General features: G+C 46.5%; 1 protein-coding gene across 1 annotated transcript; it reads left to right on the forward strand.

Annotated features, from left to right (window-relative positions):
• Nucleotides 1-438: 438 nt before the first annotated feature.
• On the forward strand, nt 439-15,126 carry LRWD1 (leucine rich repeats and WD repeat domain containing 1). Its single transcript, XM_008930391.3, has 16 exons — nt 439-775; nt 1,254-1,396; nt 3,307-3,541; nt 4,752-4,871; nt 5,933-6,085; nt 6,814-6,954; nt 7,597-7,938; nt 8,537-8,663; nt 8,912-9,021; nt 9,467-9,674; nt 11,171-11,243; nt 11,339-11,479; nt 12,139-12,233; nt 12,812-12,973; nt 13,667-13,791; nt 14,744-15,126. Exons 2-16 carry the CDS (start codon nt 1,317-1,319, stop codon nt 14,882-14,884), a joined length of 2,253 nt encoding a protein of 750 aa, XP_008928639.1. The 5' UTR covers nt 439-775; nt 1,254-1,316; the 3' UTR covers nt 14,885-15,126.
• The last annotated feature ends 514 nt before the right edge of the window (nt 15,127-15,640 follow it).

Genomic DNA, 15,640 nt, shown 5'->3' on the forward strand with positions numbered 1-15,640 from the left:
CGGAGTGGCCGAGCATCCCCTCCGCAGCATCCCCCGTGGTGCTGCGGGGATGGGGACATGCCATGCCCGGCCTTCCCTGCGGCTCAGTGGTGTCACAGCTGTGTCTGAGGTGTTGGTGTGGTCACAGAGAGGGCGATGGGGACATCCACAGCCACTGGTGTCACATTTTCCTTAGCGCTTAGGGAGGTTTGGTAGGTTCAACCTCACCCCGTGGTTTGGCTCTCGGTGACAGCTCTGTCGCTTGAACGATCAAATCCCAAACATCTGCCGTTCAAAACTGGTTTTCCGTTCAGCCTTTTTGTGCTGGTATAAAATGTTCCATACCTGAAGGACTGTCCTTACATACAGGTGTTAACAAAGCAGTGCCTCGTTGCCCATCACACAACATTCCAGGTGCTGTAGGTGTGTGGTGGTGCTGAAATGAAGCCCAAGGACAGCTCAGTACCCCCTGTGTTCCCCAGGATGTGCTGGAATGGCATTTAGGCAGCTCTGATCTAACACAGAAAGACAGGAGCGAGCCTGGCCTTGGAGCTTTGTTAGCTTTTATTTCCCTCCCTTGGAATCTGTGTCAGGAAGAGTGGTAAACCCTGAACCAGTGATTTCATGAAGCTCCTTTGGACTTGTCAGTGTTGTTATTCTAAATATCAGCATATCCCTGTGTGTGCATGTCCTATCCCACCCACAGCAATGCATGGAAACATCTGTTAATTACCAACAACACACAGAATGCTGTTGATATTTTTCTTCCTTGCTGAGGAAATGATGTTATTAATGGGTGGATATTTACGTTTCTACTAATTACTTCAGTTTTCCAAAATTTTAGGGGATTTTGGAGTTGTCAGCCAAACAGTCTGTCCAGCTGGTCAGGCCAGTGAGTGCACTGTCATTTTCTTGAGAGGAAGGGGTTCACAGCAGGTATATTTATTCTTTCTGTTGCTGTTTGTTTGAAAGCCTGTTGGAATTCCTGGAGCAGAGCCCAGGAGAGGCACAAACAGGTAACTGTGAGGCTGTCAAGGTCCTGAGGGTCATCCCCTGCAGCAAGTCTGTCACTCTAACAGCCACAGGACGTATCCTTGTTGTTTTGGAGATGGATTGGGTCAGCATGTTGGGAACCTGTGCCCAGCCTAATAAGTAAAAAAGGCCACTTCCAACACAGCAGCAAAATCAGTACATAACCTCATAATGTTTTTTTTTTCCCCTTTTGGAGTCAGTTAAAAGCATTTCCTCTTATTCCTGTTTATTTTTCCTGGAAGGTTACAAGAAGAGATCCTACAGCTGACTCATTACTGATTCCGGGAGAGGGGTGGAGGTTAAAAATGTCAAAAATCACTACAGAACTTCTTTTGGAAAGAGCAGTTCCAAGATCTACGAGGCTCCGGAAGATCGAGACACTGAAGTAAGTGCAGGCAGGCCCATGGAAAATTCCAGCTGAATTCAGCTTGGGTGATAGTTTTCTTTTTTTCCTTTGCCTTTTTTTTTTCCCTAAGCATTTTTACAAAAAAAAAAAAAAAAAGAAAAGAGAGGCAGTTCCAGAGCACAGAACTGAGGTGGCATTCCCAGTGCAGGATCAGAGAGCACTGGTGGCACTGTATCCAGATAATGGACAGTTGTCACCTTTTTTTGCCTTTTTTATTGTATTTTTGGTGCCACCTTCTTTCTGTGAAACTGGATCCTGATTTCCTAACTCCCAGATATCATCCCTACCCCCAGAGCACTTCCATCTTTGTTAGCAATTGCTTAATGTGAACAAGAGAATCTTCTGGCCTGGATTATAGAGGGTTTTTAAAGTATTTTTGGCGTTATTTCCCTTCCGTTTTCCTCTCCCTCCATCACTTTCTGTCTCCTCTAAATCCAATTATGTTAGTACCTCAAACATTGCAGAGAGGGAGAATAAACTCTGAAACACTTAGAAACCACTAAAAACAGGTTTGTTGCTCAGATCCTTAACAGAGGTCATTGCAAATATGTGTCCTTCCAAATGTTTAATGTAGTGGAATTTCAGTGTTCCAGAGCTGGTCAATCTGAGTGACTCAGCTGGCCAGTTTCTGGCTGGTGCCTTTGTTGTTTTTGTTCCTGATGCAAAGGGTTTGAGTTTCACATGTACTCTTTAAAGTTATTTCTTTTGGTTTGTCTTGTGCTAAAATAATTATTTTTAGAGAGAAACTCAAAGGTTTATCCGAGGAGCATCAGCTGCAGTAATCTGGGTAACAGAGTGATGGGGAGGTGCTTGAAGCAGTGGATTTCTGGAATGTGGCTTTTCCCATGCTTCATACCATGGTGCTGATTATATGTCAGAAAGTTTGGGGAACAGTGTTGGGTTTCTCCCCAAAATGACACCACAGTCAGACTCAGCTTTGCAGCCAGCTGAATTCTCAGCCTTTCTGACTGGCTGGTAAGGCCTCTGAGATGGCAAGTGAAGGAGAAGGGACCTTGCTTCCTGGGTTTATTTGCCTCATTTATTCACACTTCATTTACATCAAGAAGCCTTTTTTTTACTGATCATTAGAGACAGGATTTCTGTTTGTTAAAGGAACTCAGGCTTGTGCCCTCAGGAGATGTTGGCTGCCAGGACTAGAAGCTCCCTTTGGAGCTCACCTAAATGATCTAACCAAATATAAATGGCCCTGCTTATAATATCCAGTTTTCAGTTTCTTACAGAAAAGGGGTATTGCTTTTTCCCTCACAAATATTATACCTCTTCCTCTTTCAGCACAATACTTCTGTTTTGGTGGCAGCTTTGGAGTCTTGTTAGGTAGATTCCCTTATTTGCCTTTGGAAGTTTTTGCAGCAAAATTCACTATAGAAGAAATGGAAAAATCACTTTTTTGGTCAGGTTAGTTCTTTGAAAACAGGCAGATTATTTGGGGGCCTGCTCTGCACTTGCCTGAAGTGTGAAATAATAAATCCAGTGCATTCTATGGACAGAATAGACTGATGGTGTAGTGAATAAGTGTCATGTATTGCTTCAGCTTGTTTTGTTGAATCACCATTGCAAAGGAATAAAATACCAAAACTCTTAGAGGTTCTTACTACAAAATAAGAATGTTTCTGGTGATTCACTGCTCCCAACCAGCTCTGTTACCCATAGGGGATTATCTGAATTGCAGGTTAATTATGCTGCAGGAACTTTGGCAGACCTGAGCCCCTGATGGTGTCTGTTAGCTCAAACACATTAGCTTTCCCACGTGTGTGTGCTCAGAGTCCAGAATGCAGCAGACAGGAAAAAGCAGGGGCCTTGTATCCTGTGAAATCAGCCCTTGGTTTTCCAGTGAGATGCAGATAGTTCATGTTATCTTTTGTTTTCAGCCTGTCCAAGCTGCAGTTGAAGACTGGAGATTTAGACCCGCGGTTGTTTTCCCGGCTGAGGCACCTGCAGAAACTAGATCTCTCTGATAATTTATTGGACAAATTTCCCAACAGCCTAACCCTGCCTGATCTGCGTGTCCTAAACTGCAACAATAACCAGCTGGAAGATGTAACTGCTCTGAAACAGTTCCCTCTGCTCGAGGAGCTGACCTACGAGAACAATGTGTACTTGACAGTGAGTTACCCCCCATCCTTACAAGCTCAGCATTAAACAGAGGGGCAGACAAACAGCAGTTATGCAGAGTTCTTATATGTTGTTCTTGGGCAGCAAGTGTAAGGGCATCTGAGAAAACAACCAGTCTTTGTGTGCCCCTCCACCACTTCGTGCCACTCTTTACCAGTCTGCAGACATCAGTTGCCCCAAACCACTCAGATATCCATGTCTGCATGTCTTGAACTCCTGTTTCTCCAAGTCAGACTCCATCTTAGGCAGTTTATTAGGCAGAGTATCTCATGATCATGCTTGTGTTAAGTAGAGTAATAACTGTATAGAAATGTCCTTGTAGAATCATGGAATCCCAGAATGGTTTGGGTTGGAAGGGACCTTAAGGATCATCTTGTTCCAGCCCCTTTCATCAAGCAGGGACACCTTCCACTATCCCAGGTTGCTCCAAGCAACCGCTAAACTGGCCTTGGACACTTCCAGGGATGGGGCAGCCACAGCTTCTCTGGGCAACCTGTGCCAGGGCATTACCACCCTCAAAATAAAGAGTTTTTTCTTAGTATCTAATGTTTAGTTAGTTTTAGTGCCCCTTGTGCTTTGGAAGAGCAGATTTGGTCCTCTGATGAAGGTTTAAACTTGATGATTAGTTCTAGTTTAGGTTTCTGACTTCTCCCAAGAGGCTCTGCTGCCTGTACAGGTTAAACATCCAAAACTGGAATTTTACTTGTGCTTTAGAGTGGCATCAACCCCTGTCACCATCCACAGAGGCTTATTTGCTATTGTATGCTGGCAGCGTGGCTGCATGGTGAACTGTCTGACCTAAAACTCACCTGGCCCAAAGAATTCCTGCTGGAATTCATTTACTGGAGGCAGGACAGGCCTTCCTCTGTGTTAGAGTTAAAGGATGGGAGTAGAACAGCCTGCCTTGCACTCAGGCTGAGCAGATGAGTGGTTACACAGCCCCCACCTTGTGTTGGATGTTAGTACTGCCTGAGGGTTGGGCAGCTCTTTTGTCTGCAATTTGAGATCCCAGCTCACAGGAGAACATGGATTCAGAATTAAAAGGCGAAGTTCAAGCTGGAAACGCTGAAGAGATTTTAAGAAACAGCTTTTCCTTCCTAGATATGTTCTTCTCATCATTGGCTGTATTTTCATCAAGGACTAAAGCTAAAGCAAGAACCACGTGTGCAGTTTTTGTAACTCTGGTGTCTTCTCTCTTTAGCTCAACGATGACTATAAAGTAATGTTTCTTTTGGAAAATCTTCGGCTGCTCAATGGCAAGGACATAACCAAACTGGCCAATCACGTGAGGCATGTCCACAGCCGTAAGCTCACCAGCAAGGTGAGGTGTCTGATATTTCCTTAATCTCTAAACACCTGAGAAGTAACTAAATATTGTTCTCAGAGAATGCAAATAAGCATCAAATGATTTGCAATAACTGTGGTATGATCTGAGCCCAGCCTGCAGTTTGGGCCACCCAGGAAATGTCTTACTTCTGCTTTCTCTGGTCCCTATTTGCATTTGCTCTACCTGTTCTGTGCAGCCAGCTTTGCCTGTGGTTTAAGTGACAGGAGCAGGGCCAACCAGGTCTGTGTCTGACCCTCTAGTTTTTCAGGTCACTCTGATCATCATTCAGGAACAGGAGAAGCCTGGTGCTGACAGAACAGCTACATACACCTCCCTGTCTAATTTATGTTACTGTCCAGGCCGCAGGAATGGGGAGCACAAAACCAAGCTCAGGATAATCTTGCTTTTTCCAGCATACACCAGTAACAAGAATTTGTTTGTTCTTCTTCAGCTGTGCATGTTTGGAACTGTATTTTCACTCATTTGTGTACACAGCTTAGGTCCTGACAGACTGTCCCCCCAAAGCATGTTGTGATCTGGAGCAAAATTACTGTTCTATTATGAAAAAGGTTTGGTTGGTTGGTTGGTTGTTTTTGTGCATTATTGCTCCTACCACTAGTAGTCTAGTTAGTTGATCTTGTTAATTCCTTCTGTGTATCAGTGGGGGGGGGAGATCAAATACTGAAGACTGGGATGTCTTATTGTGCTGACTGTTGTCTGTGAAATACCTGTGTACCTATCAGGTACCTCCCTGTTAGGAAGGCACAGTGTAAGACTCCTTAAGGCCATTTACTCTGGATCCAGAGGCATGAAATCAGGCATTGCTCTGGGTCCAATGCTGGCAGAGTCTGCTTAGGCACACTCCCCTGAGCTTGGTTCAGAGGAACTGGGTTTTCTGTTAGATGAAATCATGGTTTGAACACTGATTAAAAAAATGGAAGTGGTGCCATCACGTAGCTACCTCAGGGTTGGCAACTTCTTCAATGCTTTCACAGGTACTCTTGTGCTTTTCTGCTCTGTTTTTTCTGTCGAGTAGACTCAGTCTTTCTGCCTAGGTTACTGCTCACTGGGAAAAATTCTTCCGTGACCAACTTCCTGAGAAATACACAGCTGAGCAGGTGAAGTCCATCAGGAAGAAGTTCCTGAAGTCAGTACAAACCAATGTAGTGTATGGACCCAGCTCCCTCAGTGAATTCACCCGCTGGCGGGTAGGTTGTGTCCCACTTACCCTTCTGTTCTTCAGGCAAGGACCCTGCTCCTGATTCTGAGTGGATTTGATTAAAATGCTCCATGGATTTGGGTGCAGGGCTCCTGCAGACAGGTGGTATCACTTCTTGTGGTTTTCTTCACTGCTTCATGAAGCAGTTACAGGAGCACTAAGACTAAACATGCACCAAGTTGTGATGACTGTCATTAAACATTGTTTTTTAATTCATAAGCAATAACCATAATTGTACTAATTAACAAGACTGCAGTATCCTTAATACTTAATTATTTGCAAATTAGTTTAATGGCAACCTTTACTCTTGATGAAAGCTGTATGAAAGGAGAAAAGATAATGACAAGTGTAGTTACTCCCAGTGGGGAAAGATACCATTTAGTTTGTAACATTTGTTTTATTTGTATGTGCATACACACAATTGAGGCTTCCATCTCTCCTTTGTCTTGTGTCATTGCTGTGCTGTTGTTTTCACAACTGTGTACCCTGGATGCCCATAACAAAGTGAAGTTCTTGGGTCATGTAATGTCAACAGAGGACTTGGCCTGCCAGGCTCTCTCAGCTGAGGACTCCTCCACCACTTGTGAAATTCATGTGGAGCAGTGGGAACAGATATTAAAACCTTGGCAAAGCAGCTCTTGACACATCAGAGTTTGACTGCTCTTGATTTTTTTGTCTTTTTTTTTTTTTTTTACATATTTCATGTTTGCTTCTAAGGTGAAAATGATTGCAGAAGAGTTTCTGTCATACTCACTGGGTCTGGAGCTAAACTCAGATACTGAACCAGAGGAAAAGGCAGATGAGAATGAGGAAGAAAGTACAGAAAGCCCTAGGGAAGCTGCAGAGGACGTGGCTCAGGTAGGTGATTTTTCCAGTTACATTAACAATGTCCTTTCTGTGTCTTACAAACTCAGTAGCTCTTGTCAGTTTGCATTTATGACCCTTTGGTAACCACAGGGGCAGTCCCAGGCTCCAGCCTGTATCCAGCAGCTCAGGCTGATTCTCTACAGCCAGATTGAAGCTTTCCCAGCCATGTGAAGGTTGAGTTGCTCTCCAAGAGGAGAGAGCTTCCATTCTCATAGAAGACACAAAAGATTCCATGAATCTTACTGACTCCACTGACTCCCTAGGAAGGGATATTTTTAATTAGAGAGCTGGGTTGATGGCTGGCCAGACTGTGCTGATTTTTGCCTGCTTGGAAATGGCTGCAGATTGAACCCCCGTGGTCCATGGACCAGATTTGTTTTTCCATATCGTATGTAAATCACAAGTAACTGGGAGAGGGAGCTGAAAATGAGTCTGGCTGTGTGATTTTCATTAGCTTCTGCCTCTAGGAACCCTGCAGCTCTGGGCTGTCTGATTCGTGGAGCCCAGGCTGTAACCATGGGAGGGTACTTGCATTTGAATAACTAATATCTCTAAACTTACAAATCACTGGGAAATCTCAGGAAAGCTAAAAACCTTCTGCAGAAACTGAGAGCATGACAACGTGTCTTACAGGTCACAGTAACACCCAGCAAGAGGAAAAGAAACCATTCAAAGTCAGGCGCTGGAAACAAGAGGTCCAAGTCCCAGGCAAACACCGAGGAGGAGGCTGTAGTTAATCCCAGAAAGTCCAGCCATGTGCAGGATGACCCAGCTCCTGATAAACCAAGAACATCAAACCAGCCAGCCAAGGAGACAACCCCTGAGCAGGGAGCTGAAGGGACACAGAAGAATGGAGAGCAGTTTCCCAAGGGGCAAAGCAACAGAAGATCCAGCCAGATGACAGGGGAACAGAAAAGCCAGGAGCAGGACAATGGAGTTGTTACTTTGACTCCAGTGAAGAACTCCAAGCGAAAGGTAGGTCCACCAGCCCCCTGGGGATTGGCTTTTGGCCTCTTGGTGTAGTGGGAGGAGCTGCATTCAGGTTTCATCAGAGCTCTACACAGCTTGGAGCTCACATATGTATTGTGAGTTAAAGTTTTGGTTTGTTTTTTTGTTTTTTTTTGTCATTGTTTTAAATCCCTCAGAAGCGTCAGGGAAGGAAAGGGACACCCCCAGGAGACGGTGAATCCCCTTCAGGGGACGGATGGACCAGCGCTCCGAGGTGGTGCTCTGAAAGCCTGTGCTTAGAAATGGGACTGGCAAGCCTTGCTCTCAGGTCACACCGATGGCTGCACGGGGAAAGGTGTTTCCCCCTCAGCTCAGGCCAGTGGGGGTCTGAAGGGCTTCTCACATTTCTCTGCAGCAGGATGGGGTTCCCTGCTTGGGTCTGCTGGGCACATCTGAACACTTGTCTGCTGGTTTAGGAGTCTTGAGCATTGCTGGCACCTCAGCCTCTCCTGTGTCCTTCAGTTTAACTCAGATTGCTGTGTTCAGTAGAGGGTTCTGTCAAGGCAATCACAGGCAAACCGCTGTCAGGGGAATGAATTGTCTAAATGTGGATGGTTTATTGTAGGAGGATGTCAGTGCAGAGCCATTGCATTTTCTTCAGTGTCACAGTAAAGGCAACAGCCGCGAGGATTTTAAAACGCAGCTCTGGTCCTGTGTCTTCGAGCCAGTGCTAGACTCTGGAGCCAGGAAAGGTGAGCTCTTAAAGAGGTTTGCAGGATTCCCAGAACCACCTGGCTCTGGAATCCCGGCGGACTCCATGCGTTAGACCCCTGCTCCTTCGAGCCGTAGTCTCCGTTGTCAGGAAGAGACTTGCTTACGTATTTCTTCTTTGACTTTGAAAGCAGGAGGCTGGGAGAGCACCAGGCAGTGATAAGCTGCAGTCTTCGTGTGTTATCCCTGAACCTGGGAACTTCTCACCCATTTTTTTTTCCTCTTTCAGATCCCATTGTGAGCTCCTCCAGAACCGTGGCAACCTGTGGAGGGGAATCTGTTTGTCTGATTGATTGTGAGACAGGGACAGTGCTGAAAAAGTATAAGGTGGCTACAGAGGTGGGTTGCAAGTGGGAAGGGTAAGCATTGAATGGGAATGCCATAATCTATAATACTGACATACACATATGCATAATATATATTACAGAGAGGTCTGAAAGGTTGTCAGGCATTAGCATGGACAGGTCTTAAATGTATGAAGATACATAGTAAATATTTCTTGCTTATCCTTTTAGCCTGGTTTGGGTTTATACTTTTATTAGTTTAAAAGATTAGTGTGCCTCTCCCCTCACGCAGGTGTATCTGGCTGCTAAGCCTGCTTGACAGCATAGAGGAATAAACATCCTGTTTCTGTAGTTTGTGTTCTTCTCAGGGTTGTTTTGAGTTTTGGTGCTCCATCTTAAAATAGTGGTGGTGTTTCACCTGAGTAGCACTTGTGATAGTTGTCTTATCTCTGAGCTAACAGGTCTGCTGTCACTCTATTCCTGGTTTCTTTCTGTCCCAGGAGTTCTTCAGTGTTGCATGGACAACCCTCACAATGGTGATCAGCGACAGTCGGAAGAAAGCTCACAATATCTTGGCAGCTGCTGGGAGGAGAGGGATTGTCAAACTGATCCATGTGGCAGCTGACTTCTGCTACGGAGAGATAAAGGCTCACAAGAAGCCCATTGCTACTGTCTGCTTCAGCCCAACCCAAGAGACCCACCTCTTCAGTAAGTCTCTGCTTCAGAACCTCTTTAGCTTTAGTAATAACGTGGAAAATTCAAGGCTTCCTTAACAAGGGGAGTTGTCACCAGGGCAAGCAGGGACACACACACACAAAGCACACACAGGTGTTAGGGAGAGACCATTGTTAGTCTCCTGTGGCAGCAATTTACAGCAGGACAGATTGTTTCTGCCAGGACCTGGCTCTTCAGCTGAGGTGCAGCAGCTCCTGTTTCCCCCTCGGTGGCTCTCAGGGTGGCTGGCACACACACACGAGCCACAAACAGGGCCAGCAGTGGATGCGTTCCACAGGGGTGAGTAAGAAGAATGACAGGCAGAGCAGGCAGCTGGGGGCAGGCAGTGGCAGGGCTCTCCTCGAGCACAGCAGGGTATTATGAGTTTTGGATTTCATTTTTCCCAACAAGCACAACTATGTGCTCAATTGATTTTGAATAAATGACTTTTTTTTTTTTTTTTTGAGTTCTGTGCCTCATCAGAGATTTTTATTCAGGTCCTGATGTCAAAGAGAGCTTTGCCACACGCAGTGGGGCCCACAGAGGCCGTGGCTTATGGACTGGTAATGAACCATCATATTACAAATTGGAGCTGCATTGTCAGGCTGTAGAGTGAGCTGGTACAGAGCCATTCAGGCCACACCTGCGCCCCACAGCACATTGTTTCTCTTGCCTACAATTACCCACATCCTGGAGTGGTTAGAGTGCTACATGAACCATTAAAAGTGGAATTTTTTTAGAACAGGGGATACTTTTCAAGAAGAAGCTCAAGAGTGCCAAAAGCAGAAGCAGAAGAAGGGATAAGGAGGTTGATAGCACATCTATATAATGCTATGGACAGCAAGGCTCACCCTAACCCTATATATTGCATAGAAAAAGAGTAATAAAGGGAGAGTCTTTGCATCCCTCTTTGGAGACTGGACACCAACAAACTGAGTTTGAGGGGTGTCATCTGATGGGGATCCAGATCACTCTGAGTAATCTATTAGGATTGTTTCTGCTATCAATATCTCAGCATGGTGACATTTCTCACCCTTTACATCAGTACCTAACTTTCCCAATGGAAGCTGCTGTGGATGTGAACACAGTAAGCCAGGGATATAAAGCAGTGTCTGCCTGAGAGTAGAGGTTGCCGCTCGTATTTTAGATCCCACCATAACCCCTGAGCAGAAACAAGCTTAGAGGGCCACTAATTAACGACTCTGTGAAGCCACAACTCATTAATGGACAGCAGGAAAGAAACTTTGTTTTATTTGCCCCTCTTAGAGCACAGGATAAGAACACAAAGTATTGACTGTGCATGCCTGACAGTGTCTGTGGAGTGGTGTGGGGCCAGGAGCCTTGGTGACTGCTGCTGTGCTTTAATGAGCTCTCTGATGCCACAGCCTTAGAGTGTAACAGCCTGTGCCTCAGGTAGAATTGCCAGCTTAGCACGAGAAGAGCCAGATGAGCAGCGGTGTCACTACCTGCTTCTCTTCTGTGTCCCACAGCTGCATCCTATGACAAGCGAATTGCACTCTGGGATATTGGGATTCCAGACTGTGACTACAATTTCAAAGCAAGGTAAAGGTTCAAAAACCAGATGTGTGGCCAGTCCAGGAGCCTGTAACTACCACGTTGCAGCACCACTTAACTGCTTGTTCTCTTCTGTTTTGTAGCCAGCTGCTGGTGCTGGAAGCAGCCTCTATTCCCTTACGGATTGCCCTGGTGCCCACCTGCCCGGAGCAGTACCTGCTGGCAGGCTGTGAAGGTGGCTGCTTTGCCTGGAACATAAAACTGGATAAAGGAGAAAAAAGCAGGTGAGAACCAAAAGCTGGGACCGTGAATTTGCTTTCCATAACAAGAAGAGGTAGTCCTAGCAAAGGTTTGATTTCTAACTCAGGAGGTTTGAGCAAAAGCAGCATGTCCTACCAAACTTAAAACACCCTCCCCTTCCCATAGTGGCCAGAAAAAATATGAGCATGTGCTAAAGGATCTTGCAGCTCTGTGCTTGTATTAAAGCTCCAGGCTGCTTTGCAGGAAGGCTGGCAGGAGTGTAATCTAATACCCCAAAACTTAAGGGTGTGTCATCTCAAAGTAGTGTAACAGAGTGTGAATTCTTGGATCGATTTCCAGTCTCACAGTGAGGCCTTCCCTGCCCCTGGTACGTGAGGTAACCCAGGAAACTGGCACTCTGTGGGAGCTCAGGGAAAAATTACAAGAAAGAAGCAAGTAAAGTCATGCCCTGCTGGCAAATACTAATCTTGATGCCTGCAAAAAGAGATGAAGTGAAACAGCAATCTCTTAAGGAAATGGGCTTCTGCTTTCAATAAACCCATACTTACAGAAGTGTAAGTTCAAGTGATTATTCATCTGAACTTGGCAAGAGACTCACTAACACACCGATTTCCTTCTGGGCTCTGTACCTGGGTGCCCTTCCACTGCTGCTGGCTCATTTCACCCTTCCCCCCTGCTCTAGGCCTTTTGAAGCCATATTCCAGTTTCCTGATGATGAAAGCATGACAACATCTCACAGGGTTGATGGTCTGGCTTTTCTGAATGACGATGTCGTCGGTGAGTGTAAACACAACAGCCCAATCCCAAAAAAACAGTGGGGCACCTCAGCAAGTGCAGGATAAAGCAAGAACAATGAGCAGAGGGTGACTGCCTCGTTAGTTGGGGGCTACACAGAAGGGAATTTTTTCCCAGAGTCATTTATCTTCCCAAAAATATGGCCTAGAGCATAAACCCATGTCTGGGCAGGACTGTAAATCAGATGGACCCATCCCCAAGGGCATGCTTGGCCAAGTAGTGCCAGTGTGGAAGGAAGGAGAGCTCCTTTCTGCTCAGGGGCTGGTGGCAGCAGTCTTTTCTGCAGGGGAACTGGAGGTTCCACATCATGGGCTGGGTTTTTCTGAATAGCTTATGCTTGTTCTGCAGTTCAGGAACGTAAGCATAGCACTGAAAATCTCTCTGCAGCCTCCACTTGTCCTGAAATGAGGTAAAGCAGGTGGAAACAGTTGTTGCTGGATCAGGTCCCAGGTCCTAAAAGTCGTGTTCTGGATGGACCACCTTCACCAGAGCCCAGCCTTTGTCTTGAGGCATTTCACTTCCCAGCAGCTTACACAGCCCCTCCTCTCTTTCTTCCCTAGTTTCCAAGAGCTCCAAACCAGGATGCATTTACCTGTGGAGCTGGAGCCGGTCCTTTGACGCCAAGGGGAAGGGATGCCAGCGGACAGTGTCTGCAGTTATCCTGGCTGAGCTGGAGTGGTCCACGACAGACATGTCCTACCTGACACTCAGCACCTGCCCAGGTAGGCAGCACTGGTCCCCAGGGCAAGGTGTGCTTTGCCCAGGTGTGTGGGGCTCCCCTTTGCCCCATCAGAGGCAGAGGCCTGGATTTCATAGCCCACCAGAGAACGTCAGGGCTCCCCCCTGCAAGCACTGCAGTGCAGCTCCAGCACTGCGCAGCCTCAGCCTGGCACCAGCTGGGTATAAATAATACAAGTGATAAATAATTGCAGCTGTACCATCTGCCCTGCAAGGGGGTTCAGCCGAGGCTCCATGGTCTTTCTTGTACAGGTTTTCAAAGCACAGAGCTGAGGGCTGGGCCCTGTAGCCTTGGTGGAGCCATTCTGATGCTGAGTGCATCTGAAGCCAGGGGCAGGGATGCCACACACCGGGCAGCTGGCTCTGTAGGCTGGCAAGGAACAGACAAACCTCACCTGGTCATCACTTTCCAAAACCAGTCTAAAAAAAAGTCAGAAGAAATCCCAAAGTATTTAGCACTACTTTTTCCACGCTAAAGTAAGATAGCTGACTTATCTTTTAGTGAATTGAGTTCTTTCAGAGCAACGTGGATTTGTAGTTTTGTGCTGGAAAGGGAATTTTGCTGAAATATGGCACCTTCCCTTGGGACCCTACAGCAGTGCCTGGAGCTCTGCTTTGCAGCAGAACAGACTCCCAGTTCCACAGTAGTTTTCCAGCTTTTTCTTCTGCTCTCACAGCAAAAAGCTACGTGTTCTGTGGTGATGAGAAGGGCAGCGTGTGGATGTACAACCTCTCCAGCTACACCACGGCCTGGGGCTCTCCAAAGGGAAAGCGCTCGGAGCGGAGGATCTCTCCTGCACAGGTACCCTTTGGGGTATCAGGTACCCTTTGGGGCCTCCCTTCCACCCCAGGGCTGCTAATCCCAGTCTCCCGAGGAGGTTTATCCCAGAACATGCCTCATGTTTCCACACCTGACACTCACAGGCAATTAAAAGCAGTCTCCAGAGCTGACCATGGCACTCACAGCCGGGACAGGAATCACGAGCTGCAAAGCAAGTCTGTCAGCTCCTGCATGGTGCAGCTGGGCAGCTCTTCCTAGAAGGGCCCTAAAGTTCTGGTGGTTAAACTGGAGAGCCCCACAACACAAAGAGTGCAGGCACCATGTCCCTGAGGGGCTGAGGGGAGGGAATCCAGAGCAGGGAAGGGCTCACTGCTTTCCTGTGTTCACGTACCCTTTTCCTAGTCGATATTTCCCTGGCCTCTGGAGACAGTTCTCCTTTAGGCAATCACTGTTCCCTTGCATGAAGCCTCTGAAAGGACAATCACACACACACTCAAAGGCTCTCACTCACTGGTCTGGAGCTACACTGGATATAGGTATGAAGGGACTCAATGTTCCATAATTTCTTCACTGAAAGGGTTGTTAAAACACTGCAATGAACTACCCAGGGAGGTGTTGGAGTCCCCATCCCTGGAGGTGCTCAAGGAACAACTGGATATGCACTCAGTGCTCTGGTCTGGTTGCCAAGGTGGTGATGGGTTAAAGATCAGACTCTGTGATCTTGGAGGTCTTTTCCAAGCCAAGTGATTCTATGATTCCATAAGGTTTTGGGAATTGTATTGCCAACACCTTTTTCCTTCCCGCTCAAGCCGCTCCGCACTAAACCCTGGCCCTTCAGGAACATCCCAAAGCTTTACCACACCTCAGACAGGGGGAAGAGCCTCTGACTCAGCTTCCCCAGAAGAGACCCCGCTGTGCTGAACATCCTCCCCCTCAGACACCGCCACCCCAGCGCCCTCTGTTCTCCCCACAGATCCTCCAGTGGCCGGAGCTGCGCGTGAACGGGGAGCAGCCCCCCGAGATCCTGGTGAACAACGTGGTGTCAGACCCTGCCTTCACCTACCTTGTTGTCCTGACCAGTGTGAACATCACAGCCATCTGGAAGAAGTCATAGTCCCCTGTGCCAGTCTCACCCCCGTGATTTGAACTAGTGCAGTATTAGTGACTGTTACCCATGTGCCCATGAACGTTTTCTAGACCAGCCATGATGTGCAAGATTAAATGAAATAACAAAGGTAAGGGTTTGTTAAACTCATTAAAATCGTTGTAAACATCCGGTTTCTTTAACTGTAAGTTTTCACAATTTGTGCATTTGTTTTATAGAAATGGCACTTAATAAAACAAAATACCAGTTCACTTGGCAGTGCCTGGAGTTTCTGACAGGAGAAGCAGAGAGTTCATCTGCTGCTGTCACTGAGCAGCTTCTCATGCTGGAATTATACCCACAATAACCTCCCCAACAGCCCAGGACAAATATTTGCCTTAAGGCTCCAATCAGAAAAGTAAAAAAATCACTTTAATGACTTATCTGTCATATCCAACAAGACATTTATCCTCTTGGCAAAGTGCCTGTCTGGTATTACAAAAAAACCAAACAAACGAACTCAAAATATCACTGCTGCTGTCAAATACTAAACAGAAGTGGGACAAGGGGGGGAATATTTGGCATGAATGGAGGTTTAAATATATCACCTAACTAAGAGACACATCACTCTGCCTCAGAAGCACAGTCTCCTCCACAGGGGGTGGATTTTACTCAATTCCTTCTTGTTTGTCCTTAATAGCAACCTGTAAAAGCACAAACAAAAACACAAGAGCTGTTACTGAGCTGGAAGAGGTGTTTAAACATCCCTGACTTTTCTGAGATACA

Source organism: Manacus vitellinus, unplaced genomic scaffold (assembly GCF_001715985.3).
Source record: "Manacus vitellinus isolate BGI_N305 unplaced genomic scaffold, ASM171598v3 scaffold_32_pilon, whole genome shotgun sequence".
Taxonomy (NCBI): Eukaryota; Metazoa; Chordata; class Aves; order Passeriformes; family Pipridae; genus Manacus; species Manacus vitellinus.

Coding starts and splice junctions, on each gene's coding strand:
- LRWD1 (XM_008930391.3), top strand. CDS start 1,317: ATGTCAAAAATCACTACAGAACTTCTTTTGGAAAGAGCAGTTCCAAGA. Junction 4,872..5,932: donor GCCGTAAGCTCACCAGCAAG/GTGAGGTGTCTG, acceptor CTTTCTGCCTAG/GTTACTGCTCACTGGGAAAA. Junction 13,792..14,743: donor GGAGGATCTCTCCTGCACAG/GTACCCTTTGGG, acceptor TTCTCCCCACAG/ATCCTCCAGTGGCCGGAGCT.